Source organism: Camelus dromedarius, chromosome 22 (assembly GCF_036321535.1).
Source record: "Camelus dromedarius isolate mCamDro1 chromosome 22, mCamDro1.pat, whole genome shotgun sequence".
NCBI classification, from domain to species: Eukaryota; Metazoa; Chordata; class Mammalia; order Artiodactyla; family Camelidae; genus Camelus; species Camelus dromedarius.
Genome location: NC_087457.1, coordinates 19,173,195 through 19,193,724, shown reverse-complemented (window position 1 = coordinate 19,193,724; position 20,530 = coordinate 19,173,195). Strand labels below are relative to the sequence as shown.

General features: G+C 45.6%; 1 protein-coding gene, 1 long non-coding RNA gene and 1 other non-coding gene across 5 annotated transcripts in view; 2 read left to right on the top strand and 1 right to left on the bottom strand.

Moving 5' to 3' along the window:
* The window catches only part of LOC135318906 (uncharacterized), a 92,392-nt gene extending 91,269 nt beyond the window's left edge, over positions 1-1,123 (top strand). For both annotated transcript variants that reach the window (XR_010377339.1, XR_010377340.1), the window contains one exon: positions 289-1,123. This is a non-coding gene — a long non-coding RNA (uncharacterized LOC135318906). The remainder of the gene's footprint in view (positions 1-288) is intronic.
* Positions 1-10,796, bottom strand: part of MFHAS1 (multifunctional ROCO family signaling regulator 1) — a 73,175-nt gene extending 62,379 nt beyond the window's left edge. For both annotated transcript variants that reach the window (XM_010995689.3, XM_031440183.2), the window contains exon 1: positions 7,227-10,796. In XM_010995689.3, the coding sequence (XP_010993991.1) occupies positions 7,227-10,218 (2,992 nt within the window). In that variant the 5' untranslated portion in view covers positions 10,219-10,796. The remainder of the gene's footprint in view (positions 1-7,226) is intronic.
* LOC116149266 (small nucleolar RNA SNORA1) lies at positions 29-163 on the top strand. Its single transcript, XR_004132882.1, has one exon. It is a non-coding gene; the product is annotated as a small nucleolar RNA SNORA1 (small nucleolar RNA).
* Positions 10,797-20,530: the final 9,734 nt, after the last annotated feature.

Here is a 20,530-nt window from a genome sequence, read left to right as displayed (position 1 = left end):
AGAAACTGTTTTAAAGTAGTTCATTTCAAGCCTCACTGTAGATGAAAATGGGTACTGCTGTTCATGGTGTCCAGAAATGGTTGATGTGCCCACCTTAAGACATAGGTTTTGTATCCATCACAGTCATTTTATTGCAGTGGTGACAGTGAGACCTGTGACTTTTTTTGCTAGGCTCATGAGTGAAAATTGGATGTAACAAAACTTTTCAATATTAGAAATGATGAAAGAACATTGTATTTTAGATCATCTGCCAAAATAACAATGTGCTTCCTACAATTTAACTTCTAGGGCCCTAAAGCAAATTGCTTGAAGAACTTGGATCGCAAAGATTACAGGTGGGGAATTGTCAAAGTATCTCCATATTCAAGGGAAGATCAAAGATGCTCAACTAAAAAGAATCGTGGGCTGACTAACATGACAACTGTGAACTGAGCCACAGTTCTTTTTAAAAGGGCAATCTTGAAGATTATGACTCAAACACTGAAGGAACTAAGGTGATGGGCAGTGGGAGGAATCCTAACATGAAAATGCATTAAGTAAAAATGAATTGACTTTAAATAATTTTGCCCATGTTACTTTTAACAAAAGAAAAAAACTTTACACTCTAAAATAATGGTTAATTTTATGTTACATGAATTTCACCTGGATAAAAAGGAGGAGGAAGAGGCAGAGGCAGAGGCAGGGCTAGACTCAGTAAGCCACCCCACCCAAAAAAGCAGAAAGGCACACACAAAACAGGAACCTTCAAAGTAGCCATGGTATAACTTAAGACAATTTCCTTTCCTCCTCACCCTTCTCCCAAGTGCCCTTGTGCACAGATTTGCAAAAGTGAAGGAAACAGCTGGAACAGCCTGGGTGCCTAGGATTGCCAGTCCAGAGCAGGAAGTTCTTTACTGAGGCAATAAACCGGGACCCGTGTGCCTCTCACCTGCTCCCATGCGCCCCGCTCCAACTTTGTTTCTCCTCCTTGCCTTTTATAAAGCCACAGCTAAAAGAGAATGTGCTGATGGTTTTTCACTAAGTTACTCTTTAAGAAACAAAGCATCACTATTTTCAGCTAAGAGATTAGATTAAGGCAGGAAAAATAAGAAAATGTTTTCTTGCATTCAGCACCAAAAATAAAAGTAACTAAAAATATTTTCTCCTCCCTTTCCACGAATAAGTCGGCCCCTCTGGCAATGGTGTCTGCGAGTTGTTACCATGGTGTACAGTACACACGAACCATCGCTGCCTTGCTTACAGGCAGCGACTCTTCCACGGTCTCCCGTGACCTCAAACAGCAAGAACCCTAGAAGAAGCTTCTGGAAAGCAACGGCTCTTGGAAGAAGGCAAAACAGCTGGTACCTACCACGGAAAACATCTTTCCTGCATCACCAACATCACATCCTCACTTACCTTACAGTTTACACTTTCCCACTCTAGAGGCCAAAGTCAGGGGAGGGTCGGGGGCTGGTTAGAAAAAAGGAGCTACGAAACATAGGGTGGGGTGCCCATGTCTCGAAGAGGTCAGATGTGTGGTCACCTTTCTGCAGCCAGCTCCTGTGCTTCACTCACCTTCACATCCTCATGAGCTGCCCCTTGCCCATGCCCCCCTATTTCTGTAAAGGTCAGGAGGATGCAGAAAGGCGGCAGGAATTTGTGTGCCAAAAAATCACATGGGAAAATTATATGTGCTTCCTTTAAAGTATACACTTCGAGATAAAGAACAACATAAGTAACCTTTAAAAAGCACTCTACCAAGGAATCAATTAATAAGCACTAGAATTTCTCGAGTTCTTGAAAAATAACCAATCTGCTTTGAGTCCCTTCTGCCTACTCAGCCCCGTGCAGCACTGTCCGGGCAGGGGTGCGCCGTCCCAGGAAACATCGGAAGTCAGAGAAGTGAGTGTATCACCGTCCAGTAAGCTGCTATGCCTTACATGGGACAGGGTCTTCGTAGTTCGGCAAAGACGTGTCATCGTATGTATTCTGTGGTTATCTGAGATGCCTGCCAATCCCTCCAGGCTCTGCAGTCTGTGCAGCCTTGAGGAACTAAACAGGGATTGGAGGGTCAGGTTCACTGGTGCGAGAGCAGGACTGGGGCAGGCTGGCCAAAACGGGGCCTCCTCAGCCCTCCCCGCTGAAGTGAAGGTAGCCCCCAGAGCAAGGGAAACCTGACACCAACGTAACTGGTTTTGCAGTGAGAGAAGCTGAACTGGGGGAACAGAGACCTGCTGGGCTGGCCCCAAGCAGAGCCTGAAACACAAACAACGCTCCTCTCCAGCCCCAGGCCCAAGGGTGCCAGGGCTGCAACAGACAAGAGAGGGTAAGAGACAAGGCTGGCACTTGTCCCCTGCTTTTAAAAAAAAAAATAGCCAAGACATGGAAGCAACTTAAATGTCCACTGACAGATGACTGGATAAAGAAGATGTGGTGTGTACACACACACACTGGAATATTAATCAGCCATAAAAAAGAATAAAATAATGCCATTTGCAGCAACATGGATGGACCTAGAGATGATCATCCTAAGTAAGGCAGACAAAGATAAATATATAATATCATGTATATGCAGAATCTAAAAAAAAAAACCGATACAAATGAATTTATTTATAAAACAGAGACTCACAGACAGAAAACAAAATAAAGTGTTACCCAAGGAGAAGGGGGGAGGGAGGAATAAAGTAGGAGTTTGGGATTAGCAGACACAAACTGCTATATATAAAATAGATAAACAACAAGGTCCTACTGTATAGCACAGGGAACTATATTCAGTATCTTGTAATAACCTATAATGAAAAATATATCTATATGTACACCTGAATCACTATGCTATACACCAGAAACTAACACAACATTGTAAATCAACTATACTTCAATAAAGACAAGCAAACAAATAAACAGACAACTCCCTGATGGATGAATGGTCAGGTCCTTAATCAAAACAGGCTCTCATGGAGAGAAGCAAGTTACTGGATGAACAGGGAAATCAACCTGAAATGTTCACTCCAGTATCAGCCCCAACCCGTGCCCCCTCCAGTACACGGATCAGGGGCCCTCCCTTCTTCACAGACACAGAAGCATAACTGCTTTACCCGACACATTCTCACCTAATCCTCAAAACAACCCTGTGAAGTACACCCTGGACAAGTTTTAGGTGTTCAGATGAAGTCAATGAATAAGAACTAAAATAGGTGAGACTCACTGGGGAATAAGATGAGCAGGTGGCAGAGCAGGACAAAAACCCTTGTTAATAAAATATACTTTCTATAGGAGATTCCAAACTGCTTGTGCAGGGATGGGCTAGAGAGTTTATTCTAGAGTTCAAAGAAAAGGCACCTAATACTTAAAATAATTTCAACCCTCCAAAGGCCTTTCAAGTCTTTGAACTCTGTTTTGCACCATATTTCTTTATTTCATTGCACAGTGAAGGTTTTGATTTTTATATGAAACAAAGCCCAGGAGACTTCAAAGAGGACTCCACAAAAATAAAAGCTGAGAGGCATCAATATTAATAAAGCCAAACTAAAAAGATGTTCAATAACCTTTGCAAATTTAAAAAACAATGACTAATTCAAGCCAAGTAACTAGGTCATGTTCAAATTCCAGGAACTCTAAAATGGAGCGAGAATAAGGCAAGAATTTTGCTTTGCTCCAGTGGTCAAAGTGAAGGGCCCATTCAAGGGCCAGACCAGAATACAGTCACAATGAAAACATGACAAGGACCTATGGGGCAGGGGAGGGAAGCTGGGACACAGGACAAAGGGAGATGACCACTACCCGTACCACCTGGGAATCTGACACAGTATGTGAATATCAAAGAAAAAAAAGTATTTCTCACAAAAGACCAAACAATCATTCAGCAGACATCTGAGAGGCTCTTACAGAAGCCACAAAGCCTCAGGGTGTCTCCTCCTAATCAAAGAGATATGATGACCTAGGCAAACAGCAACAGAATGAGGCAAAATTCACTGAGGGACTCAGAGAGGGACACAGTGTGTAAGAAATTAAACAAGGACAAGAGACACTTGCATAGGGAGGTGTGGTGAGGCACTGAGCGACTGAGTGAATGAAAGGCATCAAATATGGAGAAGGGCATCTACCAAGTCTGTCTCCAGTTCTGGGGTTGCTTTCTAATTATTAAGAATGACCTGTAATAAGTTGGAGAGTGGGGTATTTCATGAAATATCACATGCAACCCAAGTTCAACACACTAAGATGCACTCTTCCAATTAAAAAACACACAGCATCCTTTCAAACACTGAAGTGGAGAGCAAAGCACTAGAATCTTGCTGTGGACCTACGGTCTCGCCTCCACGTCTTACTCCACAGACACACACCATCCAACCCCAGTAGCAATCAGCTTTCCTGGTTTAGACACCATAGTGGTAGGAAAGAATAAGAACATAAATAAATATCCACAAGAAGAAACTTACTCAGGGCCAAGAAGCTTCGACCACGCTCATTCGTGATGGAGGAGGCAGGCTGGCTGTCAGGTGCTGGCAATGAAGTCAGTACCTGCAGAAAGTAGGCAACGACTCACACCTGACAGGGAGGCTGCATCACAGGCCTCCTTGGAGTTTCCAAAACCCTTTGCTGTCCCTTAACCCATTCAGCTCACATGAAACAAATAGGTCATCTCCCTGACAATGTGATTAGATCTTTTTCACAAGAATTTTTAAAACCAACCATTTTCCAAAACACTGCATTGCTTTTGTAGACCAAAACAAGAAAGGAGAGAAATCTAGCATTATACTTCCCTAGGCCAACTACTTCAGTGCAGCTCAGGCCAGAAAATTCAATGCCCTACTGACAATGACAGAGCCAAAACAGACTTTACACACAATTTTAAGATATGAATGCAACTTTGTTTCTTCCGGATAAAATCAAAGGAGACACTGCGATTAATTTGCTATTTAATCTTAATGTCTTGAAGTTTAAAAAATTAAACATCCAATGTTTTTTTCACCATTGTATACAAAATTGTTAGTTTATAGAACTTGACACTTTAATAAAATGTAAAACTAAGTAACCAACTTTTTTCATGTCTCTAAAAAGCAAAATGACTTCTTAAAGAGACAAAAGGCTATCAAGAGATTCAATTTTTTTTGGTGAATTACAACATATTTTAATAATCTAGAGACTTGATGAATGTTTTCTTAAACGTATACCTGAACACCCAACATTATAATTCTTTCTGTTTCTACATCACCTTCCAGCTTTTTATTATTTTAGCTCTTCTCAAATCTTTCAGAATTGTGACAAATGCTAACAAATGACAGCTATCACAGAAAAATATGAAAGAGGAAAACGCACTTTTCCCTTGTCTTCTTAATGTAATAAATGTACTATAATTATCTTTTCCCACTACTCTGTACCTTCTGCTACTTCTGGAAGAAATACAATCCTAAATGAAGCAAAAAAGATAATTTCTTCCTCTGACCATAAATAAGACAGAAATGTACAGTGTACACTGTTAAAAAAAAGCTGATGACTTATTCCTACTCATTATATAAGATAATTTGATAATTTTCAACCATTTAATGGCTATTTAATGTTCAAAAAGTCATCTCTTCCCTAAAGCCTGGATTGCAAGCCAGGTGAGCCTTTTTTGAAACACAAAAATGCAAAATAATAACAAGATAATAACAAAATAATAACAATGGGGTTATTTTTGCATCTGGAGACAGCTTGTTTGTGGAATTTATGACTGTTAAAAAATAAAGAGCCGAGGTTAGGGAAAAAAAAAATTCAGCCTTACTGTTTACTCTTCAAAGTTCTTGGAATTCCTCTGTACAGATCCTTACTTGTTCAACAACGTCAGTTTTATTATCAGTCCATCTGTGCATTAGGAACTGGCTTTAAGTAGCTCCTTCAATAACCTGCTCTGTGAATATGTAACTCTCAACCACTTTCTCCTATTTAGTGGCACAATAAAGAAGTATTTGGCATTCATGAATAAAAGACAATGGCAACATAACACAAACTGAAGAGTCTACCAACTCACCAACTGTGAAGAGACACCAGATAATCATACCAAATGGGTGGCTCAGCTGACTGGTAACTGGATAAGGTAGCTTTTCTCAAGCTGAAGAACTGAGCTCAGCCTAGATCTAGGGCAATGGGGAGATGTTACCTTTGGAAATATCCAATTCCTTCCCGATACTATTACAAGTATCATTCAGACTAGGACAAAGATCAGAGTGGTCTTCCATTTCATCACACAATGTACCCGGGGGTGGAGGATAGAGGGGAGAACCTGGCAATGATGCTATCATGGAGTTTGTCCTCAAGACACTTGAAATGTTGTTAACCAAGTCTGCTTCACAAAAATCAGAGCTGTTTAGAGAAGAGTTCCAAAGTGTGAAGAAATGGACACATTCCCAAATAAAGACTCTTAGAATATCAATTAGCCAGACTCAAAAAATCCCACTAGTCCTGGAAGTCTCTCTCACCTATTAACAGTTAAAAAAAAAAAAAAGTCTGCTGGAAAACACTCCCCAAGAGAAAAAAAAAGAAAAATCTTGTCAGCTTTTTGTCCCTCCCATCTCTTACAAAGCATCTCCATAAAGTTCCACTCTCTAATACTTAACTAAAAACTAAACCTTAAGATGTCAGTAGAGCACAAAACTGCCAGGAAATACCCAAAAACTCCCCTAAGAGATTTCAGTAATCTCTTTCATGCCCTAGAGCGTCAGCCATCCCAGGAGTGAGTCATGCCTTACAGACTGACTTTTTTGTCATTCATCCTGATTACAAAACATTCTTCTCTGGAATTTCTTAAGAAAAATGAGCAATCATTTCTACTTTATGATCACACTCTGAATTTAAACAAAAGACTACGACAATGGACATCTCAAACTCAGAGCACCCCTTCGAGATTGTCTAATAGGCATGATAGCCCAGGGCTCAGCATCAGACCCCATCCACCTTCTGTTCAACCATCTGAAATTTCCTTTCATGAAAGGTGGGCAAGGTCGGGAAGAGGGAAAAAGAGACAAACATTTCCAAACGGTTTTGACTGGAACCCAGTCTTTCTGCTAGAAGGGTCTGATACCGGGGACTGTATTTCATGTTGCTCATGCATGCACTGCCTTTTGCTTGTCCCCCAGGCCCCTGTATTTACCTTGAAAAGCTTTCCTGGGGAGCCTGTGAGGTTAGGCAGTCTGCCAAGTGAGAAACAGATATCTTCCAAAAATACATCTTAGAACACACCGCATAAGAGCCACGCCCCTCTCCCCCCTTACCTGGGAAAGCATGTGGATTGGGCGACCCTCTCTTAAGGCACTTAGAACAGAGAATGTGCACGGTGTAGTGCAGTCCAGGCCATTCTTGAAGTAGGACATTCAGTTCCTCTACCAAGGGGGTTATGGCTTGCCATGCCGTCCATATGTTTGGTAATGATGCATGGCTGGCAATGGACAGAGTGTCTGGCTGCAGGACCCCCTTGGCAGGTCTGTAACTCACCACCACAGGGACTTTCCCTCTGTATGCAAAGATCTGAAGTTTGCCATCCGACCTGTGCACCACATGGCTGTTAATCTGGACACTGTAGCGTGCAAACAAGCCAGGTGGAAAAGTAAAGGGAAAACTATATTCAATCTGCAATTGCTCAGCCACAAAAGACTGCCCGGCCAGGTTGGTCCCATTAATCCAGGCCTCCGCGTGGGGCACCTCGTTCTGCACATAGCACGGGAACTTGTACCAGGCCGTGGACCCATTCAAAGGCTTGCCCTTGGGTTTGTTGAGGCAGTAACAGAGTCCCATCTTCTCCAGCAGCTCCAGCAGCAGCTGCAGGTCCTGCTGAGCCTGGACATGAGGCTTAAGCAGCAACCGGATGACATGGGCTGGCAGGAGCCCGTGAAGCAGAAAGCCCTCCACGTAATGATGGAGCTGCGTGGCCCGAAGCGTGTCCTGGCTCTGGGTGGACAGAGCCTTTAGTGGGGAGCTCTCACCCTCCCCCTCGCTCTCACCGCTGGTCCCTAAGAGCAGCTTATGCAGCAGCAGGGAAGGATCCCTCTGGAAGAAGACGTTGAGGATGTCGATGAGGCGCGAGAGGTTGTGGAAGACGTGCTCCTTGAGAGCCGGGCTGTCCTCAAAGTAGAGCAGCTTGCCGCTCTCATGCAGGTAGGAGAGGGCACTCTGCAGCCGGTCCTCGGTCAGCCCCGCCTGCAGGCCCAGGCGAGCCGAGTCCCACCAGCTGAGCCAGAGCCGCTGCGCCTGAGGCGGCTGGAAGTGCAGCTCCTCCAGTACCTGCCAGGATCGAGGAAGCACTCTGTGTAAGTTGGGGAAGATTTCCCGGTGCTCAGCCACCGAGAGCAATTTGTCCCGAAGGCGCTGTAACTGGCGGGGATCCCTGCAGCTCACGGGCAACACGGGGGAGAGGATCTGCAGCCGGTGGTTGAGCAGGTACTGGAAGTGAGCCTTGCGCCGCCGAAGGTTCTTGTCGGAAACACCGTAGTAGGCTGCATGGGGGCTGGCGGAACGCAGCTCGAAGTCCCGGGCCAGTGCCTCGTCCACCACCTGGGCCAGACGGCTCAGCCCCTCAGCATCGTGTTTCTCCTGCAGGGCGATCTGGCGGTGAATGTCCAGACACTTCTCCTCTAGCTCCTGCTCCCCGCACAGGTCTGCGTGGGTGCCCACAATGCACACGACGGCATGAGGCACCCGGGCCCCCACCCGATGCAAGAAGGAGCCCACGGTGGTGGGAAAGCGCAGCGGCTCATAGGTGGCCAAGTTAACCACCAGCACGTAAAGGGCCCCGGGGGAGAGGAAGAAGGGCTGGATCACCTCGTAACTTTCATCCCCGGCCAAGTCATACACGATGAAACGCAGGCCCCGGGAGGCATCTGCTGTCCAGCTGGTCACCTCGATGCCCTTGCTCACGGGAGGAGATGAAGGGAGGTAGCTCTTCTCCTTGTCACCTCCACCTTGATTCCCCTCCACTCTGCCCTCAGTGAGGCAGTGACGGAGCAGGGTCTTTCCTGCAGCCTTATGGCCCATCAGGAGCAGCTTGAGGCGGGGCTGGACTGCTGGCTGGGAATGAGCCAGCTCCTTCTGGTAGGCTGCGATGTAGGGGATCCCCTTCATACAGACCTCGTAGGGGGGCTGGATAAGCGGGTTGTCCTTGATCTTCCACAGGCCTACCCGGGAGAGCTGGCCAAAGTTGTCTGGCAGCACAGCGATCTGGTTCCCCTGGAGGACTAGCTCCTCCAGGCCGGTCAGCTCCACGATAGAGTCCGGCAGGTACCGGATCCGGTTATTATCTAGCCACAAGGTGAGAAGATGGCCCAGGCCCGAGATAAGGGATGGCACTGAGGTGAGCTGGTTGCGACTAAGGTAGAGCTCCTCCAGCCCAGCCAGGGGCAGCAGCGCAGCAGGGAACTCCTCAAAGAGGTTGGAGGAGAGGTTGAGCATTTTGAGTCGCTGCAGTCGGCTGAACTGGGCGGGCAAAGCTTGCAGCCCGTTGTTGTCCAGCATGAGGCTCTCCAGGCTGGCCAGCTCGCAGAAGCCACTGGGAAGGGTGCCAAGCTCGGCCCCGCTCAGCCAGAGGATCTTGAGTGCACGCAGGGCATTGATATCCTCAGGGAGGCCCCGCAGCCGATTGCTGGACACGTCTAGCTCCTCTAGGGCCACCAGCTGCAGCAGCTGCCTGGGAAAAACCGTGAGCTGGTTGTGGTCCACGTCGAGGGTGCGCAGGCGGAAAAGGCAGGAGAGGGAGTCGGGCAGGTGCGTCAGCCGGTTAAAGCTGACGTCCAGCTCCTCCAGGTGGACCAGGGCGCCCAGCTGGGCGGGCAGGGAGGGCAGCTGGTTGTGGCTGAGGTTGAGCTTCCGCAGCTCGCGAAGGGCACTTACCACCTCGGCGCCCAGGACGCTCAGCCGGTTGTGGCTCACGTCTAGCTCCGTAAGGTGATGGCCCAGCTCGGCCACCGCCGGGGGCAGCCGGGTGAAGCGGTTCCGGCGCAGGACCAGGACGCGCAGGCTGCCCAGCGCCGAGCCCAGCCCGTCGGGCACCTCCTCCAGGCCGTTGTTCCCCAGGTTCAGCACCTCAATGTCCCCGATATTGGCCGGCAGCATGAGCTGGGGGGTGTTGGGGGAGTCGATCTGGTCGGCCCCCGAGCAGCCCCCCGCTGCGCTGAGAGTGAGCTGGCGCAGGTTGCTCCGCAGCTTCCTGGCGCGCAGGGCGGCGTCCCGCCACAGCCTTACAGTCTTCAGGTTCCCGCTGCCCGTCCCCGCCATGGCGGGGCCCCGGGCCGACACCTTCTAGAGGGAGCCCGCAGCTACATGCCGCGCTGCGCCCCACCTGGCGCCAGTCTCCGGGGCCCTCTCGCTCCCGCTCCTCCCTTCCCACCAGCCCTCGGGGACCGGCGGCGGCCGCGGCGGGTCCTAGCGCAGCCAGCGGCCGGGCGCCCGCAGCTGGAGGACGGCGGCGAAGCGAGCAGCTCCGGGGGGCCCCGGGCACGGGGCGCGGGGGTAGGCAGCGGCCGGCGTGGAGCGCAGCTCGCATTCTCTGGGCTCCCGGGCCAGGGGCGCGCCGGGGCAGCAGGGCCGCCGCCCGCCCGCCGCGCCGCGGAGGATGCCTGCCGCTCCCCCTCCCTCTCCGCCCGCCTCTGGCGCCTCGGGGCCGGGGCCCCGCTACCCTCGCTGCCGCGGCCCAGCGGCCCGCAGCGTCGTCACCTCCGCGAGCTCCACGAGGACGGCGGCGCCTGGCTCTGCGGCGGGCATGATGCGGGCGCAGAGCTGGGCCGCCTCCCCGTCTCCGTTTTCCCGGGCTCGGGCGGGAGCTCGAGCGCCGCGTCCCCAGCGCTGGGAGGGCGCGATCGGGAAGCAGCAGCGCCGCCCGGCGGAGCGGCCCCCACGTGACCGGCGGAGGAGCCGTGTGCTCCCGGCACCGCCCTGGGGGCGGAGGCCGCTAATCACCTCCCGGTGCGGGGCTGGGGGCGCCTCGCCAGGTGCGGAACGGCGCCATGGGTCGCAAAGGGCGGGAGACGCAAGCGGAGGTCCAGTCCCGGCCGCAGATCGGGGTCCCGAAGTGCTCCTGCTGGAGTTCGCCTGCGTCTGGCTCTTTGTTGGCCCTGCGCCTCTAAGGATTTCTTTTCTTCCCTCACGTATCGGATCCCTGGCCTCCGTTACTCATTTCTGACCTCCGCCTTCCTCCTTCCGCTCACCCTACATCCAGTAGAACTGGCAGCATGCAGGGGCCTGGGGTCCATTGTAGGAGCTTAAAACGAGAGTGTGACTAAACAAAAGAAGGAGAAAAGCAGGCAACCATTCATGCACTCGGTAAATATTTATTGAGGCCCTATTTTGTGCCAGACCGACCAAGACAGAGGTTCTCCGCTGCCCTGGGGACAGCTCTAAGCTGGTCTAATTGGGAGGGGGGAGGCGGTGGGCACACATGGTCTTATCTGGGATATCCCATTCATCCAACAGGCCTGGGAGGCAAATACCATATCCCCAACTGTGACAGTACTTGTTATGCTGTGGGTTCAAGCAAAATTCGCCGCAGTCGAGTGCTCAACTCGAAGGTTTATTTTTTATGTAATTATTTAGGTGAGGACGTTTCTTTGAGATCATGTCTATACTAAGTAAATAATTTCTTCAGAATTTGCCCCAACCTTGAAACCTATCCAGTCTCCGGATATCATCTCCCTCGTTGCTTGCAGCTTGATTAATGATGAAGCAAATAGTTTTCAGAGATGCAAAGCTGAATTTAATTGGATAAGTGCACCAGTTAACATGTCGTGGCCCTCCTCCACACTTGACATTGCTGTCATTTAGAGACCTAAATTCGGTGCAGGTATTTGAATAGAAGTAGTTTGTCTCTTCAGAGAGAGGTACTGAACATCTCAGGCTGGAAATCTGCCCCAGTGATGTTTATCAAGCCTGGGGTGGTACATCCTGCAACTGGAGAATGCTCCGAGGGCCAGGTGGAACTCAGAAGCTCCAAGTATGTTAACAGGGACAAGTGAGCTGTGTTAAGCCTGAAGGACTGGAAGATCAAATTGCTCAAGGGTTCCCCAGATCACCTACCCCAAGGAAAATTCTGTATCATCTAGGCTGATCCATTTATTCACAGAGGAGGCACAGGCCTAAGAGAAGCACTGCCCCAATTGGTCCGCCAGGTAAAGGGTAGATCCAGGTGTGTTAACTCCCTTTATGGGGTTATTCCCCTGAGTGCATCACCTTCGTGGTATTCTTTGGTGGGAGGAAGAGGGGACTGAAGGTAATTAGGGTTACTGATTTATTTTTAGTAGAGGTACTGGGGATTGAACCAAGGACTCAGTGCATGCTAAGCATGCTCTCTACCACTAAGACATACCCTCCCCCATCATGGTATTCTTGAGTCAGACCCTCGACTCCTCCAGGCTTTAGCTCCTGGTTACAGAGACTGGAGAAGGCAAGAGCTTCCTACCCTCCTCGGGGTAAACTGAAGTGGTCTGAATTTGATCTAAATAACCCAGGCTAAACTGCTTTAGAAGCCATCAGAAAATTACACTTCCATCTCAAAGGTCTTTGAAAACACTGTGCTTACTTTGTAATCTGCAATTTGCTTTAGATAAAGAGATGGAGAGGACCAGAGAACATCCTGATTGGGGCCTCTCACTGGAGCACCAAAGCCTGGTGTTGGATGAGTTTGCATTCTTTCTGAGCCCTTCAGCCAGCTCTGAGCCGTTGCAGTCAGTATTGTGGGCAGCCTCGCAGTAAAGTCTTATCCAAGAGTTATTTGAAAATCAGATAAGGAGAATGCAACGATAAAATGTAACTCCAGGAGAAGACAGTGTGTCCAGTATGATTTTTAAACTCAGGCAAGAAGGATCCTGGTCTGGGCACCCAAGCCGGTTCTCCTCTTGCTACTCCCTACCCCTTGTGATAAAATTTCTGATGAGCCAAGAGGTTGATGGACATGCCCCCTCAGCCTTCTAGATCACGCTTATCATGAAGGACCCTGAATTCCTGGTGCAGACAGCCTGAAGCCTGCTTGGAGAAGGTGGGCAGCCTTTCACAGTCATTTAGGAGTTGCTGATGTGCACATTCCTAGGCCTTGAAGGTGTGGATGGGGCTTGACCATCCCTGTGAGCCCACAGGCTCCTCACTGTGCTGGATGGAGCCCGGGTTAGGATGAGAGGGGGAGTGGGTGTGCCCTATTTGTTAGCTTGAAGTAGCACATTTAACTCTCAGGCATATGGTATATGGGCTTCCATTTGTACTCTTGCCCCAGGCCCTGCCATTGTTAGGGTGGCCCTGCACAGGTTGGAGTTCTCCTAAAAGCTAAAAGTAATAATCTCAGTTTGGAGAGGAGGGACTGGTTATTCCAAGTTTTCTTGCCATGGATGTTCACCCAACATCATGGACTTAATCTATAAATTTTCCAAAAGCGTTTCATTTCTCTTATTTTTCTTACTCTGAGACTATTTTCATATATTAGCTGCTGCTGTACAATGGCCCTTGGATTGCTCCCAGACCTTCTGCTAGGGCACAAGTCATCTGAAGGAGTAGGAGAGCACATGTGAAAAGGCTGGGTCTTCGTCTAGGCCTTAAAAGAAGTGACTAGTTAGAAGGGAGGATCCCAGACACAGGTGCAAGAGTCTTCCCTTTAAATATTTGTCAGTAACGGTCAGAATGGCCCAGGCCACAGGAGTCCTCTGCTCTTTGGAGCAACAAGCTCCAAGTAAGCTTTCCATCTCTGGTTTCTTTTGTTCTGTCTTTAACACACTAGACTTTCCTCCATCTTGACAGATTTTTCTCCTGACCTTGCCAGCCCCCTAGCTACTGGTTCATTGCTTTATTTCCTTTCCCTGTCAAATATCTTATATAAGTGGTCTAGGGTCATCTGGTGTCTCCCCACTGGGTCCATCCTTGGGCCCAGTAATCTGGCTTCCATCCCCACCGTGCCAGCAGCACTGCTCTCTGGAAGGTCAGCTCACCCTTTGTCCTTCCTTGACCTCCCATCATGGAAAATGTTAAGCAATTTCCTTTGGAAACTTTCTCCTTTCTTAACCTGTAGGATAACTGATATCACATTAAGGTTTGGGATTTCAAAAAGAGCCCTGTAAAGGCTAATTATTTCCTTGTAGGAATCAAGTTTGCAATTTGAATAAGTACTACCAAATGAACCACTATAGCTGCAAGGACAAAGTCTCCAGGATTTCCCTATTTAATGATAGCTTCTTATGAAAATATTTGGTCATATGCTTTTTCTGTTTATATTTCTGTTATTCTATTTATATTAAAGATACATAATTTGGAAAAATCACTTAAGTGCCCTTTCCACTGAATTTTAATTTCATCAAAAACAACTTAAGTCTTTATTTTAGGGTGACCAAATGTCCCAGTATGCATAAGACTGAGGGTTTTCCCAGCATAGGAGACATTTTATGTCTAAAACCAGGGCACTCCTATGAATCCAGTACAGTTATTTAACCTGCTTGCTCTCTATCTTGCTCTCCCTTTAACTTTCAAGAGTTTAGAAAACACAGCTTCCCAGAAATGCAGGACTTTTACTTGCTTCAGCTGCTTTAGACTTTCAAAATAGTTATGATTTATTTAATTAGTACAGGCAGAGCTCATTTTATGGTGCTTCGCTTTATTGCACTTCCCAGATACTGCATTTTTCACAAATTGAAGGTCTGTGGCAACACTGCAGTGAGCAAGTCTATTGGCACCATTTTCCCAACAGCATTTGTTCATTTCATGTCTCTGTGCCACATTTTGGTAATTCTCACATTTCAAGCTTTTTCACTATTGTCATATGTCATGGTGATCTGTGATCTTTGATGTTCCTTTTGTGATTGGGCATATGAACTGTGGCCATATAAAATGATAAACTTAATAAATGTGTGTGTTCTGACTGCTCCAATGACCAACCCCTCCCCTGTCTCCCTCCCTCTTCTCTGGCATCCCAGAAACACAATAATATTGAAATTGGGCCATTTAATAACCCTACAATGGCCTCTAAGTGTTTAAATGAAAAGAAGAGTCAATTGATGCACATGCTTCATTGTCTTATTGTGAGAAATTACCACAGCCACCCCAGCCTTCAGCAAACCACCACCCTGATCAGTCAGCAGCAATCAACAGCAAGGCAAGACCCTCCATCAGCAAAAAGATTATGACTTGCTGAAGGCTCAGATGATGGTTAGCATCTTTAAGTAATATTTTTTAATATCAAAACTACCTGTCTAACTTTGAAGGGAAATGTGGCTATTCCTTAAGCCTTCAGTGTAAATGAGCCCCGAGGGTGGGCTACAACATTTCATAAGAAAATTTTCTTAGTTGTCTCCTTGAAGTCTGGAGAAGCCCAGTAGATGCTGCCTTTATCATGAAAAGAGGGAAAGGGCTTCCCACATTTCTCCTTCCTTGTAATTTTTAGATCCAGTGAATATTGCTTTAAATAAACAATAACAACAAAAATGCTCCCTCCTATCTGATTAAAGGTAAATTAGAGAAAAAGTATGTCCATAATTTTCATCAGACCACACCCTTCTTGGTTTGGCTTTGTTGGAGGTAGAAATGGAGGAAATCAAAGGAAAAACAGAAAGAGGAAAAGGAAAGGATGTCATGATTTTAGGCTTGCCCCAAAGAAGAGGCTAGAAGTCAAGCCTTAAGAATTGCCGTAGGACAGTTTAGGAAGTGGATCTTCAAAGTTGTGTCAGCTGAGCTCTTTGATACTGGGCATGACTGAGAAATCTAAGAAATCTATTACTGAGAAATCTGAGAAATCTATTACCAGTGTTAGCAGCTAATATGTATTTAAGGTTTTCTATGTACTCAGGCACTGTGCTATGGACTTTTCATGCAGTATTTCATTTAACCATCACAACATCCTTGAACAGCAGGTCCCACTATTAGCTTCATTTTACAGATGGAGAAAAATGAAGGCAGAACTACTAACTGGCAGAATCCAGACTCAAAACAAGGCAGAGTCCAAAGCTCATGTTTAATCTCTGTGCTATTCCTTGAGGGGTTGGGCAGGGGGTGGAGGGGAATGGGTCTTGGTTCACCATCAACAGGCTGTATTTTAAGCTGCAGAGAGTGGTACCAGCTGGAGAGCAGGGCTGACACCCCGTCTTCAGTAGAAACTGAACTTGCTCTTATAAATGAAGAATGTCATATTGAGCAACTAAAAGCTCTAAACAAATAGTATCCCCAAGAACTGGGTGGAACATCCGTTATTCAACGTTACAGCAGGAAACAGAATTTCTATGCCATCTGTAGATAAGTTGTGTTTGATTTGTCTGCTTTTTGTTTTAGAGGGGAAGGATTGAATACAAATGTCCATAAAATCTATACTTCAGTTAAAGGGCATTTCAGATTTTGTCTTTTGAGAAGAGCACTAAAAAAAGAAAGAAAGAAAAAGATGGAAGGCTAAATTATCAAGCTAAGATTAGATACAAAGAATGTGATATTTTTGTTTGGGTTAAAAAAAAAAAACCAAACTATACTTCACCCTCTTCCCCCAAATTTAATAAATCTGCCTTGGACTCACCATCTGATTTGAATGCAAGCCACTTTGTATCAGCACTGGCTAAGAAGACTGAGAGTGGTCGTTTAACTACCAGCAGGGAACATAAAAAATGTGTTTGAAGCACTAACTCCGCCAGAGAGCAAAGGCAAAATCATACCAATATGTCTGTTGTTTTTCCTTCCCCTTGCTCGACAAAAAAACAAATTTATCTTGGAATGGGCAGCATTAAATTTAACATTGGATCTCTTTGTGTTTCCAGGTCAAGTGGGAACACATATGCTCCCTACTGAGGAGAATAAACTGCAATGTATTTTTAGCATCTGTTGGAAGTACTTTCAGCTGAAGATATTCTGCAGGATTTAGGCAATTTCACTGAAGGCTAAAGGATTTGCAGCAATGTCACCTAGAATTCCAGAACTTGCCCTCAGGGTCTGTAAACAGCAGTATTCTGGAGCCCTCCACTCCACTCCCCCCACCATTCTCAGTCTCAATCCTGGTGTAAACATCCTCTTTATGAGAAAATGGAGGAAAATCATTCCAGTAAAAAATAAATGAAAAACATCTGTGAAGTAGTTATGACAAATGAAACTAAACTATAGCACACTTGGCACTTTGAGATGAAGCCTGTCAAGGAGCAGGGAATGGGGAGGATGGGGAGCAGAAGTTGCCCTCGCCTTCTGTGCCTAAGGTTGAAGATAAGTCATGGACAGGGAGGCACCATATGGTGCGTCTTTGTGAAAAGTGCCTATGTGTGCCTTTGTGAAAAGCAGAACAAGGCACCACCCCCAAAGACCTACGACAATCAGGTGGTTTCAGCTGCTGGTCCCTCCCTCCAAGGGTAGGGTCTGCAGTGCACAAACTGTGTGGCCCTGGCAGTGGTGTTTCAGTTACTAGTCTGAAATGTTTATCCATGAGATTTGGTGATAGTGAGACAAATTATTTAAGACCTTGCTTCTGTCTGCACAGTTTTGCAAAATATTTCCCATTTTTAAAAACAAATTTAGTTAATTTCCAGCTTTTAAATAAATGACACTGGGATATTGCCTCTTCCTTGAGAAATATTGTGTTTCTAAAATAGAAGCAAAGTCTACGGTGATAAAGCATGACATATATCATACAGCACAGCGTAGCAACACAAATGTGAAGTCCTCCCAAAGAACTGTAATTTTGGTGATTATTATAATAAAGCCAGGTGTCTATTAAAAGACAGGGAAGCCAAAGTAATCATTTATGCTCTTCCTGATACTATATTACTCCTGTAGCAAAAAAAGAGTTTCTGTTTACTCTTCTATAGAACAGAACAATGAAACCTGACTCCTGACCTGCTCTACTTCATCCCATGAAATGGTGAAATGCCCTGGAATAATGCCTTGTGACTATAAGGGATGGTGGTACATCATAATACACATATCACAGGTGGTCATAACGTCATTATTAACCCAACACATATTTATGTAAGACTCTGCAGGGTGCCTGAATACAAGAGAATTTGAGAAGGTTTCTGTCTCTGTTGTCTTCGTCAAGATGGAAAAGTAAAGCATTGTCTCTTGTTGATTAAGACAGTCTTCAAAAGCTGTGGACCTCTCATAAGTTACAAAGATATTGTCTACGTCAAAACTCTCAGAGCAGATTTGATGGAAGCCTAGAAGACTCTTCCCTTTTGTTCCTTTGCTCCCTCACTACAGTGGCTCTTCAGATGTTAAAGAATTTGAGAAAGCCTTTCCCTTCCTTTGTAAGGTGATATGATACTGTTCCATGGTCATATGGTTCCTAAATATAATTATACTAACATTTAATTTACATTCTCAAAACTAGGCATATTAGGTTGACGTGTCAGGAATTTGGGTTTTGTTCTAGTATAGAATATTAAATGTATTGTTCTTTTGTTCTTACTTTGGCTCTTTAAAGTAAGTTTTTGTTCAAACAAGTTTAACATGATGTACAGATTAAATGACACTGTGTCCCAAAGTAAACCGAAAAAATCACTGGAGCTTTATCCTAGCAGCTTAGCTTTGTAGGGGAGGAAAAAATAATTCCCCCTCTACCTATCTGGGTTGTTAGCTGTGACCCCTGTAATAAGAGCCAGATTAACAAGAGGAAAGCACATAGAAGTTTATTCATGTGTATACTTCATGTATATATGGGAGATGCCCAGGTCAAAAACGAGCCATTCACAACAGTGACTTAGAACTCTGGTTTATATAGCATCTCCAGCTGAAGACATAGGAAAGGTGTGGAGACCAGTCTTGGTAGTAGTGCGGGATGGTGGTGGTTATGAACATTTAGATCAGTGCCTTTCCATTGATAAGGGTCTAAAGTTGTCTATGGAGATTAACCTTTGTCCTTCCGGGTAGAGAGGGGAGGAGGGACACCTTTGTAAATATATGTCCTGCTTTTAGGCAAATGGAAGACAGGGAGCTTTTCTTGTATCTGCTTCTTCTCAATTGCCTTCAGCTCAAAATAATCCTTATGCCAAAGTGGAATAATCCAGGGTGCTATATTCTGCTACCATTCAGGACTGAAAGTAGGAAAATCAGTCTTTCTGTGTGTCCAGGTGTTAAATGCGAAACCATGAGCAGCTATCTTAGACTGTCAGAGGAACTTGGGAGAAGAGGAAATCCAGTTCACCAAGAAAGAAAAAGGCAGACATGCAATGATCGCAGATATTAATAAGAGAGCATATTTCTTGGTTTTCCAACATTTTGGTTTCTTGCCTGGTATTTTTCAGTCTTAGCTACATTCCCTGCCCTAGATACTTATAATAAATCCCCTGCTTTTGCAACAGCACCCTTGAATTGGCTTCTCTTCCTTGAAACCATAACACTCTTAGCATAGAAATTGTTTTCTGAAAGTGAGTTTGCAAGTTACAGACCATCTAAGAAAATGCTTATGTCAAAGCAGATGGGGTGAGAGTGGGTAGTCCAGGAAACAAAAGAGAGGATGATAAAGCGTGTTCAGTTCTTGTAGCCTTTCAAGGAAGTACAATGAGAGTGAGAAGGAGAAAGGCTTCAGGCCAAGGTTGCCTGGCCAAAAGCAGGCAGAAAAGCAGAGTCAGAATCCAAGTATGTACCAGGATCCTTTCTGACCACAGCCAGCCATCTACAACTGCTGAAAGTCAGTCTAAAAAGCATCTAAAAAGACACGGATCAATACCACCAGATTCTATATTGCAGCTGTTTTTAAAACTAAAAGTGGTGTGTTTATTGAGAAAATGTATGATCTCGGCAATTAGAATGGGACTATCTGGGAGAGACCAGAGGGGCTGAGGACTTCAATCCTGAAACTTCAGCTTTAACTCCCCAAATCCTCTATGTGTCCCACACCCCCATTCATCCCACCAGATAAGTGTGATAAGGCCTGTTCCCACTGTAAAGCAGTACAGCTCAAATCAATTTGGGAGCATAGGTGACACTTCCTGCCACTTTTGGGAAGGAAAAAGTGGCACCATAAGCTAAAGAAAATGACAAATGGGAAATATTTTCAGTACCTACAATGGAGGATTTATATTCAAGATATATAAGGAATCCCTACAAATCAGTTTGCAAATAATGAATAACAATTTTTAAAAAGAGGCAAAGAAAACAGTTTACATTGGAAGAAATACAAATAGATAGTAAATATATTTTTAAAATAGCTTAATTTCCAAAGTAATGCAAATTAAAATAGGATACCATATTTAGCCACAAAATTGGCATAGAGTATATATATCATTATTTTTTACAGTTTTGTTGAGATAAATTTACATACATCACTGTATAAATTTAAAGTATACAGCATAATGGTTTGACTTACATATATTATGAATGATTACCACTATTAGTTAGCATCCATCATCTCATAGAGATACAATAAAAAGAAACAAAAGAAAAAATGCTTTAACACATAATATTAATAGAAGAATAAGGAAATGGGGCACTCTCAGTATTATAGCTAAGAGTGTACTGGTACAACTTTGTGTAGGGCATTTAATAATATGCAGCAAAATCCTAAAGAAATGTTCTGCTCCTGGGAATTGTCCTAAAGAAATAAACATGCCCCCAAAGATCCACATCCAAGGATATTCAAGGATCATCCAAGGAAAAC